Genomic DNA, 20,335 nt, shown 5'->3' with positions numbered 1-20,335 from the left:
AAAAAAAGACCTTGAAAAAGAAGAGTGATAAGCGTTTGTCCTATAAAAAATTAAACTAAACACCAAGATATTAGCACAGAAATAGGAAAAACCATCACTGGACTAACAGGACAAATCTATTCTTTTTCTTCAGATAAATTCAAGTAAAATAATGTTTTTTTTTTTTGAAAGAAGGTTGTTCTTTTCCACTTTATTTTTATTATTATTATTTTTAATTAATTAATTTATTTATTTATTTTTGGCTGTGTTGGGTCTTCGTTTCTGTGTGAGGGCTTTCCCTAGTTGCGGCGAGCGGGGGCCACTCTTCATTGCGGTGCGCGAGCCTCTCACTATTGCAGCCTCTCTTGTTGCGGAGCACAGGCTCCAGACGCGCAGGCTCAGTAGTTGTGGCTCACGGGCCTAGTTGCTCCGCGGCACGTGGGATCTTCCCAGACCAGGGCTCGAACCCGTGTCCCCTGCATTGGCAGGCAGATTCTCAACCGCTGCGCCACCAGGGAAGCCCAAAATAATGTTTAATAATGCAGAATGTACAGAATTACCTCATTTTACTGGAAATATTTGTCAATCTATTACATGTACACATGTATATATACATACGTACACACATCTGTAATGAGGACCATCTAATATTAAAGCTAGTTGTTTCTGACTAGTTGGTATATTGGTTTCCTAGAGCACCACAAACTGATGGCATAAAACAACAGAAACTTATTCTTTTGCAGCTCTGAGGTCCAGCAGTCCAAAATCAAGATGCGGCAAGGTTGGTTCTTTTGGAGGCTCTGAGGGAGGATCTGTTCCATGCCCCTGTCATACCTTCTGGTGGTTCCCGGTAAGACTTGGCTTTCCTTCACGTTCTGTGCCTTCCAATCTCAGCCTCTGTCTTCACATGGCATTCACTGTGCATCTGTCCTCTTCTTGTATAGATACTAATTCTTTAATTAGGACCCACCCTAATCCTGTATGATCTCATCTTAATTACATCTGCAAAGACCCGATTTCCAAATAAGGTTACATGTCCAGGTGGACATGAATTTTGGAGGGATACTATTCAAACTACTACAGCTGGATTTTTTTTTAGATTTCTTATTATTCTGCATGTCACGAATTCTCTAGTATAAGCACATAATATTTTACAAAAAGAATAAAGGGATGTGTCTTTTTAAAAGTACGGAAATGTGAGAAAGTCTACAATCTAATATATGGTAAGGGTGATGCTTTAATGTAGTGGGAAAAGAATGGTTTATTAATAAGTGCTGCTGGCATAATTAAAATAAGGACATTAAAAATAAAATACAGTTAATTTAGATTTTTGCATCATAACAGGAAGCAAATTAATTTAAGATGGATTGAAGTCTAAATATATGCAAAAGCATAAAATGTCATGTATTTGATAATTATGTAAGTCATAAAAATAAGTGACTGTGAAACAGTGGTTCTACCATCTAGATATTTGTTTTAAATACACAATCTTGTGTCCTTTTCCAAGAGATTCTCATAGAGTGCTTGGGCCCCAGAATCTCCATTTTTAGTGGGCACCCCACATGATTCTCTTACAGGCACTCCATCAACGACAGTTTGAGAAACAGTGGTGTAAATGAATAGGTTAATATATATGTGTACATAAATAAAAGACGAAACTTTGGGAGAAAATGTTTGCAATATTTAGCAAGCAGGGCATTAATATCTCTAGTATAGAAAGAGTTTCTAATAATCAATAAGAGAAAGACAATTCAGTAGAAAAATAAGCAAAGGATATAAACAAGCAATATACAGAACAAATACAGCTGATACAAAAAAAAAACACTGGTAAAAGAATCTAAATCTCTCTAATTACTAGAGAAATGCAAATTTAAATTTAATAACAAGTGTGTGTGTTTTCTTGTAAGACTGACAATTATTTAAACAATTACTAATAAAGTGTTAAGATGAAGGGGAGAGGAGTTAAGACAAACACCGTTATATACTGTCAGTAATAGTTTATTACAACCTTTTTAGAGTGTAATTTGGCCATGTCTACCTGCATTTTAACTTTTATATCCCATGACCCAGCAATCTTACTTCCCAGAATTTGTCCCACGTCTGTAACAGCACAATCTATGTGATATAACAGTGTACAAGAATATTCATTGTGTATTGTTTGGATGGCAGGCAATTGAAAACAATCTAAATGTTAAAGGACAAAAAGTTTGTGCTGCATCCACAAATGTAACACAATACAGATCTATATGGACTGATTAGCAAATATGCCCTTAGTATAATTATGGCCATTACGTGAGAAAAGAAAGTTGTAGAAGAGTGTGCAGGTTGCAATCTCGTTTTTGTTTCTAAAAGCGTATTTGTGTGTTTATATTTATCTCTGAACAATAGCTACGTATTACACAGAAGGGTCTAGAATTGAAGGAGTAAGCTGGGGAATTTAGTATGAAGTTGCTCGCAAAGCAAGTAATCTGTTTTATTCAGATTGTATGTATATTGGGGTTGGTTTTAAGATAATTATGGAACTTTTAAAGGAGGATGGCATTTATCCCACTCAAGCCATATATTTTTGCTGCCCCCGGGGGGAAAAAAAATCCTGGAAAAAAAAGTGCATCAAAGCCACTCAAATTACTGGGGATTATTTCTGAAGATGCACTGAAACAATGAGGGGCACACACACTTCACTTCTCCACTTCATAATTATAAAAGTCTCGGCATTGCACACTGCCTGAACTTACCAGTAGAGAAACAAAGGTCAGCATCACATCAGACTTCTCACTAGAAACCATGCAAGGTAGAAGACAGTGGGGTGAAATATTCAGAGTTTTGAAAGAAAAAAATACACTGACCTAGAATTTTGTACCCAGCACAATTATCCTTTGAAAGTAAAGGAGAAATACAGACTTCCTCAGATAAAGAAAAACTGAGAAAATTTGTCATCAGTAGACCTGCCTTGCAAGAAATAGTTTTAAAAGTTCTTCAGAGAGAAGGAAAAGGATAAGGGTCAGAAGCTCAAATCTATGTAAAGAAAGGAAGAGTCAGAGGAGAAATAAGTGAAGAGTCTTATTTTTTCTTTTTTTTTTTGACATGGACCATTTTTAAAGTCTCTATTGAATTTGTTACAACATTGCTTCTATTTTCTGTTTTGGTTTTTTGACTGCAAGCCATGTGGGATCTTAGCTCCCCAACCAGATATCGAACCTGCGCCCCTTGCATTGGAAGGTGCAGTCTTAACCACTGGACCACCAGGGAAGTCCCTAAGTGAAGAGTCTTAGATTGTCCTGGAAGCCCTTACTGTTGACAGTGCTGACTGTTACCCGAACCCTATGCTCCTGGAAACAGTGAAGGTTAAGAGATCTCCCACACTTTGTGTTCAGAGAAAAGGCTCATCGTTCCCCACCCCTGCCCTAGCCCCGTATGACTAGATGAGACTCACAGGAGCCCCTTGATTACTTATGAAAAGGCCAGACACAGTCCCTCTAAATTCCCATTCTTTACCTCTGAAATGAGCTGAACTATTATGTCCCCACTGATCAATGGGAACAAAATGTGTGTTAGTCAAACTTTGGTTAAACGTCCATCCTGCCCCAGGGGCCTGAACTTTGCCCATCCTCTGCCTGAGCCCACAGACAGCCCCTGCTGAGAACAGGCTGGCCTCTGAGTGGAACATTCTCTGATCTCCTATCCGATCATGTCCCCCTTTCCCCCAACTCCCCCCACACCTGGGTCCTCCTAGCCTTGTTTACTCGTTTTATAAAAGAAACCCCCTTTTTGCCAAAGTTTGGAGATGCTTGCAGATCTTATGGTTTCCATCACCCCCTCTCCCCCCTCTCTCTCTCCCCCTTGCAATCATCCCTTTGAACAAAACCCCCCCTTCCTAAGTCAGGATTTGTTTCTCATTTACTGAGGTCTTTCCTCTTGCTGGGTTGGTTGGCATTTGTTGTGACGTATTTCGAAACGGCTACTTCCCTCACCCCAGCCAAACAAGGGGCTTTTTCTCCCATCTTCACCATGAGAACCTGGTGGGAGTGCCAGAGGTAAAATGCATGAAAATATGGGGGTCCTTGCTTAGACTGTTAGCCCAACATCAGCTTCCGGCACCTTGCTGCAGGTACCATGGGTGTGTCCCTACATGCTTCTGGCCGCAGAGGCTTCTGCCGTGTGGTCCTGTGTTCTCTGTCCTCACCTGTCTCTCCAGTTTTCAGGGTGGTGGTTTATCCTGGGACCTCAGTTCTCTCATGGAGCTAAGAAAAGTCATTGACTTTCAGTTTGTGCAGCTCTTGTTCTGAGAGATGGAGACATGACTTCCAAGCTTTTTGTTATGTTTTTACACTTAAATAATTGTTTTCATTTCCATAAGAATTACACACCAGTAACCCATGAATTCACCCATTTCCGATAACACAACCTTAAAAAATGTGGGTGAGCTGTGTCCCTTCTCTGGATTTCTTTTCCCCATGTAGTGTGAGCAATCTTTTCTTAAATTAAAAAAAAAAAGTTGACATATTCCAAAGAGTCCCAGAAGGTAAGTGTTTCACTACCAGCCTGTTGCTAGTTAGCCAATTTTTTTTGAATGAGAGATTTTGAGAACGGCCTACACTCCTCCCTTCTTTCATTTTAGTCCACAGTTATTAAGTTAAATGTAAACTCAGCTGTTTTATTTAAGTGCCTTTGTGGGGTTTATGGGCGGGGGGATTAGCATTTATTGGCAAATTATCATGCCCCAAGGACTGTGCTAAGTGCTCCTCAAGCTTTAATGTGCCTCAGAAGCAGCTCCAGCTTAAATGCAAATTCTGGCTCAGTTGGTCCAGGGTGGGGCCTGAGTGTCAGCATTTCTCACAGGGTGATGCCCAGGTCGCTGGTCTATGACCACACTTGCCTCAGTTAATCCCCACTCACGGATAAGTGCTCTGAGACTGGAGAGGTGAAAGGGCTTTTGCACAGCTTCACAGCTAGTCAGTATTTAAATCCAGGTTCTTGGCTTCAAACGAAGTGACAAAGGGATCCCTGCAGTTAAGTATCCCGTGCTACCCACAGTCACAGCCCTTTATTTAGATCTCTGTTTCGGACACTGTTGTTAGTTGAACTGTGTCCCCCCAAAACATATATTCAAGTCCTAACCCCGACCCCTGTACCGACGAGTGTGACCTTATTTGGAAAGAGGGTCTTTACAGATATAATCTGGCTAAGATGGGATCAAACTGGAGTAGGGGCCCTCAATTCAGTGTGACGGGTGTCCTTATAAGAAGAGGAGGGTGACAGACACAGAGAGGACAAGGCCTTGTGAAGACCGAGGCAGAGATGCAGCCAGAAGCCAAGGCACCCCGAGGACTGGCAGCCAGCACTGGAAGCTGGAAAAGGTGTTACCCATCAGGGTTCTTGGCCTCCTTAATCAGTGGAAATTGATCAGAGGCCAGACAATAAACTTAGGCAAGGCTTTATTGGGGCCGCTGCTGCGCAGGAGGGAGAGAGAATAAGTAACAGATTCCCTTGCTGCTTCGCTCCACTATTAGCTGATTCCTTATATGGGGTGAGGGCAAGGGTGTGTCCAGGGGTCAGGCCGGAGGGGTGGCTTAGGTGATTTGCCCACCCCTTTGGTGGTGGTGTGTGCAGGGGGCATGCGCAGTACCCTGCTTTTGTTCCCGACCCCCTTCCCTGCTTTTGCTCTGGGCTCTTCAGAAGTGGCAGATGGGCTTTTTGGTCTCTTTTTGTATCTTTTTGTGCAGAATTTGCCCCAACTGTGCATGCACACTGTTATTTTTAGGCCCTTATAGTTTCTTTGTATTTTGTAGCTCCAGGAGACGTTTGTCCAGGTACAAGCATTGCAGCAAAGGGTGCCAGGTCCCAAGTCCCAGCCTGTCTCAAAGGCAGGGAAGGATTCTCCCCTAGAGGCTTCAGAGAGGATGTGGCTATGCCAACCCCTTGACTTAGGACTTCTAACCTCCAAAACTGAAACAAAACAATTTTGTTGTTTTAAGCCGCCAATTTTGAGGTAATCTGTTTACAGCAGCCATAGGAAACTAAGAAAGGCATAGAAGCACTTGATACAATACTTTGGTTTTCCAGGTCTCTGAATGTGTCTAACTGCCAGGCTGGCTTGTCATTAGGCACACACTTCATACCAACACAAGCTCGCAACCCCCTTTTTTTACTTGGCTTAAGAAAATTAGAAAAAAATAATAATGTTTACGTTATGAAAGTAAATCAGCCATATTGTACTTTAGAGCAGAGAAGCCTCGGGTTTGCTTTGTTTTCAAATAGTTTTAAAATAAAGCTCTATTTTTCAACAACAACAAAAAATTTCTCCACAGGAAAAAAAAATCCTGTATACATGTGATTAATTGCCTAGATATTTGCTTGGGAACTGTACTGCTAAGCAAGTGTTTATCATCTGAAAAATCTCATGACATTTAAAAATGAAAAACCTCTTGGTATTGCCTTATATTTGTTCCTCAAAAAAATAAAAAAAAAATCTGTGTTGCAGAAAGTTAAAATTCAGAACCAAGTTTTATTTCTTTTCTCTTCTCAAATCAAGTACAGTCTTTTGGCTTTAGTTGGCCTCAAATAAAGATAAAATAGACTGGGAATGAATTTTTCCTCTTGGCTCCCCTTTTAAAAGTCCTTAGTAGTAGGGAAAAAATAGTGTTCATTTTCATGCTGCTGTAACAAACCACCCCAAAACTTAGTGGCATAAAACAACCGTTTTGTTGTGCGCAGAGATTCTGTGGGTCAGGAATTCAGGCACTGTACAGTGGGAATGACTTGTCTCTGCTCCACGATGTCTGGAAGCAGCTAGGAAGACTCAATGGCAGAAAGCAGAAGGGGAACTATGACTCAGTGGCCAGGGGACCATTGTCTGGAACCTCGGCTGTATCGTCTACACGTGGCCTGGGCTTCCTCACAACATGGCGGCCTCGTGGCAGCTCAGTGCTCCAAATGAGTGACCCAAGAAAACAAGTGAGACAGAAACTACCCAGCCTTTTCTCACGTGCCTCCAGAAGCTGTGTCACTCACTTCTGCTACATTCTGTTAGTTACCAGTGAGTCACTAAGGTTGGCCCAGATTTTAGGGGAGGAGACAGACCCCAGCACTTCCTGAGGGTTCACAGAATGTGCAGGCGGGTTTAAAAATCATCACAGTATCCTTTACAAACAAATGTTTCTGAGAACAGGTCATGAAAATGGTGCTGCATTCTAGGTGTAAGATACTCTTGAGTTTCTGTTTGATTTTGAGTAAGATGTTGCATCTCTTTAGTCCTCACTTTCCTCAACTGCAAGATGAAGGGCTGTACTAGGTGGGTCCCCAGCTCCTTTGCAGAGCTGTGGTCTTAACGGTTCTTCCTGTAATTGTACCAATTGAAGTGTTAGAGGTTCTAGTTTGAATTTTACAGCTGATGTTTATCTGTCACATTATTTTATGCTGGATTTCCACTTTTAGAATATTTTTAAAACGTCTTTCACTTACACGATCTGTTTTCTTTGCTTTTTGTATAGTCTTTATATTTAATGTACATATTCTTGTTTTATTGGCTACTTTTACAAATATAATATTACACTTACTTTTGCTCTTTACTTTTTTAGATGGCAGTGATGGTATTAGATCCTTCCCTTGGCCTCTTTTTCTTCTATAACCTGATTTTAATCAGTAATAATATATTTCTCAGTATTTACATTTTTAAAAATTTTTACACAATTTTTAAAGGTTACTTTCCATTTACAGTCATTACTAACTATTGGTTATATTCCCCGTGTTGTACAGTACATCCTTGAGCCTATCTTATACCCAATAGTTTGTACCTCCCCAGCCCAGTATTTTTATTTGCGCAGGGTAATCTGCCCACACTTCCCTTACTTGGTGTGTCAGCTTTAAATCACATCCTCCCACTATGACAATGGGCAGATGGACCCTATCTGCCATTTTCTCCCACTGCCCCCATTTGTTACTTGTGTCATCTCTGCATCATCAGCGTAGGTGGCCTTTATGCTCTTCTCCTTCCCATTCGTCACCACATCACCTTTAGTCCTTCTGTGGTGATTTTGCTTGACTGAAGTTCACCCCCTGGGACTTCCTCAAGAGCGCCTCTCGGGAGTTGTGGCCCCTGAGTTTGTGCAACTTCAAAACTCTCTGTCACCTTTGTGTTTAACGGACAGTTTGGTTGGTTATAAAATCCTTGGATCACGGGGTTGTTGCTGTTTGTTTCTAATCTTAGAGTTATTACTCCACTGTCTTCTGGGGTTGACTGTTGCTGGGATGGAATCAGAAGCCAGGCTGATCTTTTTGCCTACCTGCCCAAAGGAGTCTTTCTTTGTCTTTAAGGTCCAGTAACCTTACTAGAATATGCATCTGCATTGACGATACTGATCAGTTTCTCAGACATAGTGTGTGCTTTTCTCACTTAGAATCATGTCTTCTTTTATGTCAGGAAAGTTTGTTTATAATTATGTATTTAAATATATGTTCTATCCCATTGCTAATAATATTATTATTGTCATTGTACGTGGGAGATTTTAACCATGCATACCTTGTTTGCCTTTGCAGTCTCTGGTAGCTTTTGTCTTCCCTCTAATCCTTTTAAATTTTTAATTTCCATTGTTCGTTTTTCTCATTTCTGTCTTCTACTTCCCTCACTATGTTTCAACAGTATCTCTTATCCCTTGTTTGCCTTCCAATTTATTTTCTTTATCTGATTTTTTCTTTTATTTTTGTCTCATCTTGCTATTTCTAACTTGCGTCCTTGTGTTTCTCTTGTGGTGTCTTTCTTCATAGAGGCTTTTTCCTTATTAGATTTCTTTTTTTGTTTGTTTAAGAATGAGAATATTTCTTAGTTACTGATATCAAATAATCTCTGATATATTGTAAGTGAAAAAAAAAACAGCTGTGTCACTGATCGTATAAAAAGGGGGAAAGAAAGAACTATAAATGTGTTTGTATGTGCATAAAATATTCTCAGATAGAATATCCAGGAAATGGTGACATTACTGGCCCTCCTGTTTGGGAAATACTAGTAAAAGGGAGATTGTTTTCATTGTATGCCTTTTGTAACTTTTGAATTTCGAACCATATAAAAGTATTATCACTTCAGATGAAAACAACTTGATGTGAAAAACTTAAGTCAGCTGGAAATACATATGTGCTCAACTACTCATGATAAATTTTTAAAATAAGGATAAAAACTAATGATAGCAAGACGTCCCTTGCTTTATCGGACATTAAAATGTTCCATAGATTTCTAGAATTAAGTGGGTTTAGGCCAAGGTTAGTGAGACAGATGAATGGAAGAACCATCCTTGGCCCAAACAAAGTTCGACCCCCAAACTGGGTCTGGATTCTATTTCCTCTTGTTCCTGCCTTTATCCCCCTCACCTGCATGGTTAATTTTTTCTTTCTCCTGGGTTACTTCATCAGTGTGCAAAACATGCTGAATTAGCTTCCATTAAAAAAAATGTGAGTCCCTGATTGTACACACTTCTCCAAGCAGCCTCCAAACATCTATTTCTGTTTCTGCGCTTTGCCTTTATTCTTTTTGCCCTGAACTCTCTTCAGCTGGGAGCTCTACTCCTCCACTGCAGCAGCTCTTGTCTGTGTTGCCAGTGACCTTGAGCTCACCCAACCCAGCTGTCATTTGCAGTCTTGACTTTGGTCACCCCTCAGCAGCCTGAGGGAGCAGATCCTGCCATCCTTCTTAAAACCCTGTCCTGGCTCCATCTCAGCGCACCACGTGCTCTCCTCCCTCACTGGTCATTCCTCTGCATTCTTCTCTTCCCCTGGGCCCTCTGATTATCTGCCCTCACGCTGTCTCCCCAGGAGATCCCGCAGGCCCTGCACACCACCTGGATACTAATGACTCTCCCAAACTTGTATTTCCAGCCTGAACTTTCCCCCTGAGGTCCAGACTTGTATATCCAGCCACCCACTTAATGTCACCACTTTGATAGGTCATAAGAATTTGAACCTGAACACGTTCAAAATAAAACTCTCGATGTTCCTTATGGAAATTTCTGCATCTCCAGTTTTTCCCATCTCAGTTGTTCAGGCTGTCCCCAGATTCCTTCCTTTCCCTTGTGTCCAGTAGATCACCAAGTCCTGTGAGCCCTAACTTAGTGTCATAGCTTGAATCTGACCCCTTCTCGCCGTCTTGGTACCTCCCACCCTAGCCTCTCTTGGATGACTCCAGGTGCTTCTTACCTGGACTCCTAGTCCCGTCACCGGCTCACTTGGTCAGTTTTCCACACAGCTACAAAGGCGCTCATTTAAGTGATGTAAATCAGACCACACTCCCTAAGTAAAGAATCTTCATCCATGGCCTGCAAAGAGCCCCGTCTAAATCTCTGAACTTCTGCTCGTTTATTTTGGTCCAGCTGCTTTGGCCTTTTTGCTCTTCCCTCGCAGACAGTAAATCTGTTCCTGCCCCGGGGTCTTTGCACTTGCTGTTTCTCTACCCCCAAACTTTCACAGATTTACTTCCTTACTACATTTGGGGCTCCTTTGTGGTATTCATGTTCCTTCTGCTTCTTTCAGGTGTTGGCTCAATTATCGAGTCCTTCCAGACGCCTCCTCTGATCGCTTTTGCTACAGTAGCTCTCCTGTCCTCCTTCTTTCCGTGCTGTCACTCTGCTGCTCTGCTTTGTGTTGTTTGTGCTGATCACAGTTGGGTCACTGTCTGTGCCTATTACTTCAACAGAAGCTGCAGAAGGCAGGGACCATGTCCCTCTCATTCAGTGCTGTGTTCTTTGTGCCTAAGACAGTTCCCAGAACATAGTATTTGCTCAGTCAAGGTTGGTTGAATGAATAAATGAATGAATGAATAAAATTTCAGAAACAAACCCGTGTTTATTTACAATTTTATTATATTATATAATGAAGGTGGTATTATGTAACAGTGGATAAATAATTGATATTTATTTATTGGTATTGGGATAATTAGCTAACTAACCATTTGGGAAAAAATAAATTTCATGTCCTACCTGTTTGCATATAAATAAATCAATAAGTAAAATGTGAATTAAAGTTTTAAATTTAATGTTTTTATGTTTTGTGCACCTTGGCACACATTTTCTTTTTTACTTATATTTTAAATGTTTTAAAGGTAAAAAAATGAAAGTATACTAGTGCTTTAAGGATTTATATTTTCTTACATGTATATTTTGGGTGATTGTTTAAACATGACCCTGAGAAAAAGTGGTAAGAGAAAATATTACTAAATTTTAATAAGTAAGAACTTAAAGGTTCATGATAAAAAGTTTTAGAAACAATGTTTAAAATTAAATGACCTGGTAAAAAAGATTTCAACACATGTTGTAAAGACCAAATAGCCTTAATATATAAAGAGAGCTTAAAAGTCAATAAGAAAAGTGAATATCCCAGTAAGCAAAGACAAAGGGCATGAACAGATACTTCTCTAAAGAATTAAAGACAAGTATTAACATTTTCACTAATAATTAAAGACTTGTACATTTAAACAATATGATTCTATTTTCCTCCTATCACATAATGAAGATTTTTTTAAACGCTAAAGTCAATTTTTGTATTGGTAGGGAGAAATGAATTCCTACACACTACAAGTTTAAAATAGTGCAACTTTTCTGGATAGTAACTGGCACTACTAAAGCTTTATTACAAATGCAAACCAATCAAACTCAAATTTATACTTCTTAGAATTGTTGTTTGTAATAGTGAAAAAATTGGAATATAGCATAAATATCCAAAAAGAAGGAGGTTATAAGATTATGATATATATCCATACAAAGGAATAGAATGAAATCACTATGAATACTGGTGTAGTTGTATAATAGTCATATGGAAATATCTAATGTATAGTAAAAAAATATGTCAGTTGAAAAGTAGTATGGCTTAATTTTTGTTAATTGTTAATAAGTGTGTGTGTTTGTTTACATGTTTTTTTTTTTTTTTTGTTTACATGTTTTTTATGTGAGATCATAACTTAAAAAATAAACTTGTTACTTGTTACAATAAAAAATGGTATTATCAATAGGAAAAATAGGAATTACTAAACAGTAATTTACAATTTTTAAATTAAAAAAGTGAAATGTAAACAGGACACTTAAAAGATAAACAAAAATATGAAAATTTACCACAAGTGCCCAAGACATAAAAAAATGAATGAATAAAAATTCAGAAAAAATATCAGTTGGTAATTGGTACATTTACTTTATTTTTTATCTATGCAAGTAATACATAAATATGCTCTTGTTGAAGATGTTCAAATAATATGGATAAAACAGTCTCCCTTAGTATTCTCTTTCCCAGAGATAACATCTAATATTTATTGCATATACCTCTAGATTTTTTCCTATACTTATCAAATACATTATTTTGTTTACTTTTTAAAATGACTCAACCATATGTCTTAGAGTTTTTGCCTTTCAGTATATAGAGATTTAACACTTTTTTTAAATGCTGCATAATATTCCAGAGTACATGTACAGGATTGTTATTGAGCTATTTTCCTTTAATAATTCTATTTATTTACCCAACAAAAATGTATGTGCCTGCACTGCCCTAGATCCTGTAGACAAAGCAATGACAAGAAGGACAAATTGCATCTGAAGGTAGAGGAAAACCTGAGGCCGTCCAGAAATTTAAGTCTATGATTCTCTTATTTGTTTGAATGAGTATGGACTCCAGCTCATTTTTAAATAACTGAGTTTTCTTTCCATTGCTTAAGTTTGTTTCATAAAAGTTGCTTCCACCCAATAGTGACAGGATTGAAATGCAAAGTCATGCATGCTTAGAGTCAATTTATATATGTGGGGAAAGTCATTATTATTTTTGCCTAAACAGGCTGTATATAATGCTGGGCACTCCCACCGCCAAGAGTCTGAGATCATTTTATTTTAAACGTGGGGTTCCTTGGTTGGTCTCCGAAGGTAAAAACTTATTCTCCGAATAAGTTTTTATCATTACTATTAGCCAGACCCCTTTCTCATTTCCACAATTAGAACTTATTATAGGGACTTTCCTTTAAACACAGAATGAACACATGTAATTAACAATCTCCATACCCTTCCCAAACCCCAACAGAATGGTAGAAAAATCATCTTAATACAAAGGTATAAGCAATAAACACACACACAAATAACAGAAGAGACAATGTCAGATGAGTGGTGAATTCAGAGCCCTATTACAAGTTGGAACGTGGAAGCCGCTAGCTGTGTTTGGAGAGGGACAGAATCTGGAATCTTTCTAAACGATTCGAGAAGGGGGTATCAAGAAGTAAACCAATGGAAGTGCCAAGTGTGGTGGCAGACAGGGGACAGCCTGGGTTGAAAACATCTGATAAAGAATAGTCACATCTGCCCCCAGGAGACCGGCGCCCAGATATTTACAGGAGGCAAAGCCAGTGGGGTGGAGGGGTGGGAGGGCGAAACATGAAAGGTGGAGACAGATTATGTAAGACAGAAATATGAATAAGTTGCGTTACACCAAATGTAATTTTCTCTGTAAGACAACTTTTTTGGATCAAGGAATTAGGTGTTTACTCTTATTTGCTGCATGCGAGGTATGTTGGGTGTATTGTATGTATGTTGTGTGTGTGTATTGTGTGTGTGTATGGTGTGTTTTGTATGCTGTAGTGTGTTTGTGTATATTGTGTGGTGTGGTGTGTTTGTATTGTGTGTGGTGTGTATATGGTGTGTGTTGTGTATGTTGTATGTGAGTGTGTATGGGGGTGTATGTGTGAGTAGTGAGTGTATTATGTATGTTGTGCGTGTGAATGTGTGTTGTGTATGTTGTATGAGTGTGTGTGGGGTGTGTGTGTGAGCATATTGTGTATATTGTGTGTGTGTTGTGTGCGTGTATGGCCTCTAAACCCTGCCCCCCTTATCTCTCATAGCTCTTCTACAAGGTCATTCTTTTCATTTTTATCAGTCTTCTAGTTTTTCCTAAATGCAATATCCACGATTTCAGTTTCTTAATATGTATCTTGATTGAAATATATTTTTCATTCTTTTTTCCTGTCACTTAAGTCAGGCTCAAGCCTGCCCTTCCCATGACATCCTCCTTGACCATATCCTTCCTTGTCTTCTGCACCTTTAGCCTGTACTGCTCTGGCAGTTAGCATATGTTGCCTCAGATTGTTGTTTAGGTAAGTGTATTTTCTGTCCAACTTGAACTTGTGTCCTACTTTTTTTTTTTAAAGAATCAATTTTATTTATTTATTTATTTTTGTCTGCGTTGGGTCTTGGTTGCAGGGCACGGGCTTCTCACTGCACTGGCTTCTCTTGTGGAGCACGGGCTCTAGAGCGCAGGCTCAGTAGTTGTGGCTCGCAGGCTCTAGAGTGCAGGCTCAGTAGTTGTGGCACACGGGCTCTAGAGCGCAGGCTCAGTAGTTGTGGCGCACGGGCTTAGTTGCTCCGCGGCATGTGGTATCTTCCCCAACCAGGGATCGAACCCGTGTCCCTTGCATTGGCAGGCGGATTCTTAACCACTGTGCCACCAGGGAAGCCCTGTGTTCTACTTCTTAACTTTTGTTTTATTTTACTTATTTCTGCATAAGTAGGTGAGCCATATTTATTTTACCTGACTTTACAACAACTTGGTTATAGAAGAGGGTTGGAGGCAGTTACCTCTTTTTTAGGAGGCAGGTGCTGACCCCCAAATCATAGGTATTACAGTTTTACATTCGTCCTCTTATGGTCTCATAGTTTACATATTTATGTGCTGATAATAAGATTTAACTTTGGGGAGTTCATATGCTTTTTTAGCAGAGAAGTCGTCAACAGATCAGATTTTTTTTCTTTAGCAGTTTTATTTTGAAATAATTTTAGATTTACATAAGAGCTGCACACGGTACCTAGAGTATCTTTTTCTGTTTAGATACGTACATTAATATATTTTTAAACTAAGATGGAAACTATATATTATTTTGCAACCTTTCGTCATGTCTAAAATATATGTGGGTATCATTTGTGTCAATAAAATGCACACCTATATAATTATTCTGAATGGCTGTGAAGAAATTACACATGTACCATGGTTTATTTAACAAATCCCTCATTTAGGCTGTTTAGGCATTTATGCTACTTGTAAGTTTTTACTGTTTCAAAAATGTAGTAAAGCTAATTGTAGTGAAATACTTATATTTTTTCACCAGTTTCTTTCCTTGGTGTAGATTTCAAAAAGTGAAGTGACTGAGTCGAAGGGGTGTGTTTTTAAAGATGTGTGATGCACTTGCCAGGTGGCCCTGTGAGGGGTTTGCCTTCCCATCAGTGGCACTTGAAAGCGTTCATTTCACTGCCTGTTAACCACATCAGAGACTATCTTTTTCATGTTTTCAAACTGGGTGATGAGAATGTGGTCTGTTTTTCCTTCTCCATTGATTTGCATTTTTGATTAGTAGTGAGGGTGAATACTTTTTAACGTTCAATAAATTAATATCAGATGTTAAGTAAGTGAAATTCATGAGCCTTGATGAATGACAGGATGTTGAGTGGGGAAAGCCTTCAGGGGTTTGGGGAGCTGGGCTCTGGGGGTTGGGATCTCGAGGAACAATGATAGAAAAATGCATGAGCAGTCTTTGGGAGATGTTGGAAGTGAAGGCCCTCCCTTGGGCCAGAGTGAGTCTGAGATGCTTGGAGGACACATGAATGGAGATTTTCAGTGGATAGTTTAATACACAGGAGGTTGGGACTCAGTGGTGAGACTGGGACTCAGGGCTGGAGTTAGGATGTAAGAATCATGAGGAGGCAGGTGTTAGCAAAGATCATAGCTTTGGAGGAGACCACCCAGGGGAGCTGTAGACTGGAGGGGGCACACAGGTGAACAACGAGAGCAGAAGAAGATGACAAAGCAGGGAGCCACTGAGCCTGCGAAACCTTCGAATCTCAAACATCAAGAGTAAACAAGGCTCAACAGTGAGCCCTAGAGTGTAAATGACACTTCCATTGGCTTCTTGTTTGACTTACTCCATTAATTTTAACTGATGTAGATCGATTTCAGTGGCAAAAAAAAAAAAAAAAAAAACGCTCATTGCTTTACAACTTTACTAAATCGTAAATATTAACTTCTTTCACTCTTTTTGAATCCGAAAAGTAAGAAGAAAAATCAGGACTTATTTTCTTTTTTGCCATAGACGCTCACTGACCTTCACAAAGCCCCTCATGAGAATCCTCCCCTCTGCCCACGTTCGAACAGATGCCCCCTTTCCACTTTAGGTGAACTACTGTTTATCTTTTCCAAACCTTACTTTTCCAGAGCAGTTCTCAGTGTCTTGAGATCCCAGTAGAAGTTGCTTTGAGGGAACGAGTGCGCACGCTGACCTTGTGCCTTGAACCGAGGCCGACACTTGCAGTAAGAGGCATCCAACACCTTTCAGGCAAAGTGTCAGACTCCTACCCCGTTCCCCTCTTCCTTCTGAGCATCTACTTCGTTCTTTGTGTGCTCAGCTCCCGCCCCTCTGGCTCCACCTCCTGTTTCCATCCCCATCCCAGGCATCATTACTGCGTGAACCTCAGCAGGGCTCTGCATTTACTGTTTGACTCTCTCTGCTCCTCAGAGCTCCAGCCACCTCCCCTGTCCATCCGTCTGCAGCTCTGAGGCCCACCTTTGACTTAGCCCATCTGGCAGTTCTCCTGATGAGTCTCTGGCCTCCCAGAGGCCGTTTAGACACATAATCCCTAAGGATGCTCCCTCATGGGGTGATCGTGGGGCCTCTTCACCAACCCCCTCTAGCAACTTACAAACTAGAGGGCAGTTTGCAATGGGTTCATTCATTCAGTCATCATATGTACCACCTCACTTTCTTCAAGCTCACTTGCTCTGGCATCTTCTCCAACAATTTTCGCACCACATGAGAACTCCACTTCTTTGACCTTCCCACTCCCATATCACTCCATTTTCAGTTCCTTATTCCCTTGCTAACATGCTCGATTCGCTTATCCTTTTGCCTCTATTGTAATTTATGACAAACTTCTGACTCTGATTACAGCCACCCTCAACCCTGGTTAACCCATGGACGCAACTCTCCAGCTCTTCTGGACCTTCACCTACCAGGAGTTACAAGTTATCTGGGAAAATTACATATCACGGGGAAGGGGTTCAGTGAAAATTCATGACCACAAACCCCACAGCTTGAGCCCTCAACACTCCCTCGTGGTTCTGCTACATTCTCCAAAATGTTTCCTACTTTTCAACTCTTCTTTAAATTCTTACACCCCCTCCTCTTTGCTTCCCTCTCTCTTAGCCTCCAACCTTGACTTCCAAGCTACCGGATGGATGGGAAATCCCTCATCTTCCCTTCACCAAAGCTACACGCCTATCTGTCCCTGCATCCTGTTACAAGAGGGAGACACGGCTGCTGTTTTTCAAAGGCAAGCTCTTTCCTTTACGATCTGCACCATCCACCCACTCCTGCCTGTTCCAGGCTTTTATTTCTGCAGTTATTCTGTCTCTCTGCTTTGCATCATCTGTTTCTCCTATGTTACTGGCTCATTCCCATAGGCACTCAAACTAGCTATTTTGTTGCCCATCTTTAAAAGGACTGTTTATGGACCTGTCATGCTCTTCTAGTTGCAACACCATTTCTCTGTGGTTTCCTAGCAAAACTTTTCGAAAAAAAAAGTTGTCTACATGTATTGTTGCTTTCTCAGTTGCTATTTACTTTTCACTTTTAAAACTTTTTTTTTTAATTGAAGTATGGTTGATTTACAGTGTTATGTTAGTTTCTGATGTACAGCAAAGTGATTCAGTTATACATATATATTCTTTTTCATATTTTTGCATTATAGGTTATTACAAGATATTGAATATAGTTCCCTGTGCTATACAATAGGACCTTGTTGTTTATCTATTTTATATATAGTATTGATAGTTTGTATCTACTTTTCACTTTTTAAAATGTAAGCTATATTGTGAAATATATCCTGCATTCAAGAGTATGTAAAACAAACATTTGTTTATATGTATATTTATATATTTTATCTGTATAAATATAAGATATATTTAGAAATCTGTGTCTAGCACCTCAGCAGTCCCCTGTGTGATGTTTCTAAGCCACATTCCCTTACCTACCCCACAGGACAGTGGTCATACCCTTCACAACCTTAGCATTATCAGACTTCTTAATTTTTCCAGCTGTTGAATATGAAATGCTGGTTCATTGTGGTTGTAATTTGCATTTACCATATTTCTAATAAGGTTAATCACCTTTTTAAATGTTTATTGACCATTTGACTTTCCTTTTTGGTAAAATTCCTGTTTACATCTTTTTGTCTGTCTTTTCTTATTGAGTAATGGGAGTTTTTTCTTTATAGTCTATGGTACTGATGGTATTATATGTATTGTAAATACCTGCAGCCACTTTATGTCTTGTATTTTTACCTTCCTTGTGGCATCTTTTGATGCACAAATGTCTTTAATTTTAATATAACCAAATTTACCAATCATGTCTTGTATGATAGGTCTTTGTTACCTGTTTTAAAAATATCTTTGCTTACCTCGAGTTCATAAACATCTTCCATATTTCCCTTAATGTTTCAAAATTTTGCATTTCACATCTAAGCTTTAATTTAATTAATTAATTTATTCATTTATTTATTTATTTTTGGCTGCATTGGGTCTTCGTTGCTGCGTGCAGGCTTTCTCTAGTTGTGGCGACGGGGGCTACTCTTCATTGCAGTGCGAGGGCTTCTCATTGAGGTGGCTTCTCTTGTGGAGCATGGGCTCTAGGTGTGCGGGCTCGGTAGTTGCAGCACGGGGCCCTAGAGCACACAGGCTTCAGTAGTTGCGGCGCATGGGCTCAGTAGTTGTGACTCGCGGGCTCTAGAGCACAGGCTCAGTAGTTGTGGCGCATGGGCTTAGTTGCTCCACGGCATGTGGGATCTTCCCAGACCAGGGCTCGAACCCATGTCCCCTGCATTGGCAGGCGGATTCTTAACCACTGCGCCACCAGGGAAGTCCTAAGCTTTAATTTATTACTCAAATGCAAATGAGACAAATGCTCCAGTTAAAATACAAAGATTAAAATTTTAGAAGTCCAATTACATGCTTAAATTGTCAAAGTCTAAAATTAATCAATAACTTTATCCTACACCTGGAAAATATAGGGACTTAGAAGATTCATTCTCTAACCTCTTTTTCCAACTATCTGTCATCACTAGTGTTGTCTTACGTTGCCAGTTTTCCTATTCGCTTATTTATTACCACTTTGCTCTTCATTTCTTCTTTATCTCAGATGTTTCATCTGAATCACTTTCTTTTGCCTTTAGGCTTTCTTGTCATGAGGGACTGCCAGTGGCAAATTCTCAGTCTTTGAAAATGCTTTTACTTTGCCCCTGTTCTTAAAAGATAGTTTCACTGGATTGCAATTTTAGGTTGATGGTTCTTCTTTGACAGTATCATTCTTTTGTCTTCTGGTCTCCATTGTTGCTGTTGAGAAATCACCTGTAAGTCTAATTGCCACTCCATTAAGGTTGATCTGTCTTTATTTTTCTGGTTTTTCTCCCTCTTTTGAAATCTGTTTTTCTTTGGTCATTGGTGTTCTTCAGTTTTTCTATAGTGTGACTAGGTCTGGATTTCTTTTTTTTTTTATCATGGTTGGTACTTACTGCATACTGGAACATATGCACTGATGTCTTTGTGGAAAGTTCTCAGTAAATCCATCTCCAAACATTGCTTGTTCGTCACTCTTTCTCTCTCGATTCCTTATAAAACTCTAATGCATCATATATTAATCTTCTCAGTGTCCGTCCCATTTCTTTTTACTTCCCGTTCATGTCTTACAAGAAATGAAAGATGCATCGGCATTAACTGAGCAAAGTTGGGAAGGTGCAAGAGTATTTCAGAAGGAAGGGCATGGGGTTGCTTGAGGAAAGCTGAGAGAAGGCTGGTGTGGCTGAAGCTCACAGAGTTAGGGGAGAGGAGTGGGATGCAGCTGGGGACATGAGAAGGAGCAGCTTGTTCAGGGTCTTCAGCTAAAAAGCAGTGGGAACCATTGTGGGGAGACAGTGATGGTGACAGGGTCAGATTTGTGTATTGGAAAACTCACTCAGCCTTTGGGACAGAGAATGGATTGAATGAGGGCCAGAGAAGATGTCAGGAGTAAATTAAGAGGCTACTCTAGTGTCCAGGCGAGACATGTTTGCTTGTCCTAAGGTGGCAGTTGTTTGAGTTGAAGAGAAAGGAGGAGAATGAGAGATACTTAGGAGATGAAAACCAAGAGAACTTTGTGTTTTGGAAGTTCTGGCGAGTACAACAAGAATGGAACAGACATAAAGGACACACTGTGATATGGAAGGAATACAGTAAGTCGTGATTTCAGACTGTATACCTAGGGAATCTCAAGTCATCAACTAAAAACGACTTGAATTAGTACAGTTACTTAGTAACCGTGAATTTCCTCATC

General features: G+C 39.8%; 1 protein-coding gene across 4 annotated transcripts in view; it reads left to right on the top strand.

The window, feature by feature from the left end:
• Positions 1-17,176: 17,176 nt before the first annotated feature.
• LOC309647722 (uncharacterized protein) overlaps positions 17,177-20,335 on the top strand; it is a 356,212-nt gene continuing 353,053 nt past the window's right edge. For all 4 annotated transcript variants that reach the window (XM_082435301.1, XM_082435300.1, XM_082435302.1 and 1 more), the window contains exon 1: positions 17,177-17,303. In XM_082435301.1, the coding sequence (XP_082291427.1) occupies positions 17,205-17,303 (99 nt within the window). In that variant the 5' untranslated portion in view covers positions 17,177-17,204. The remainder of the gene's footprint in view (positions 17,304-20,335) is intronic.

This window comes from Balaenoptera physalus (assembly GCF_965194825.1).
Source record: "Balaenoptera physalus genome assembly, chromosome: 18".
NCBI lineage: Eukaryota > Metazoa > Chordata > Mammalia > Artiodactyla > Balaenopteridae > Balaenoptera > Balaenoptera physalus.
Note: the sequence above shows the minus strand (reverse complement) of the source record. Positions and strands in the feature narration are given on the sequence as shown.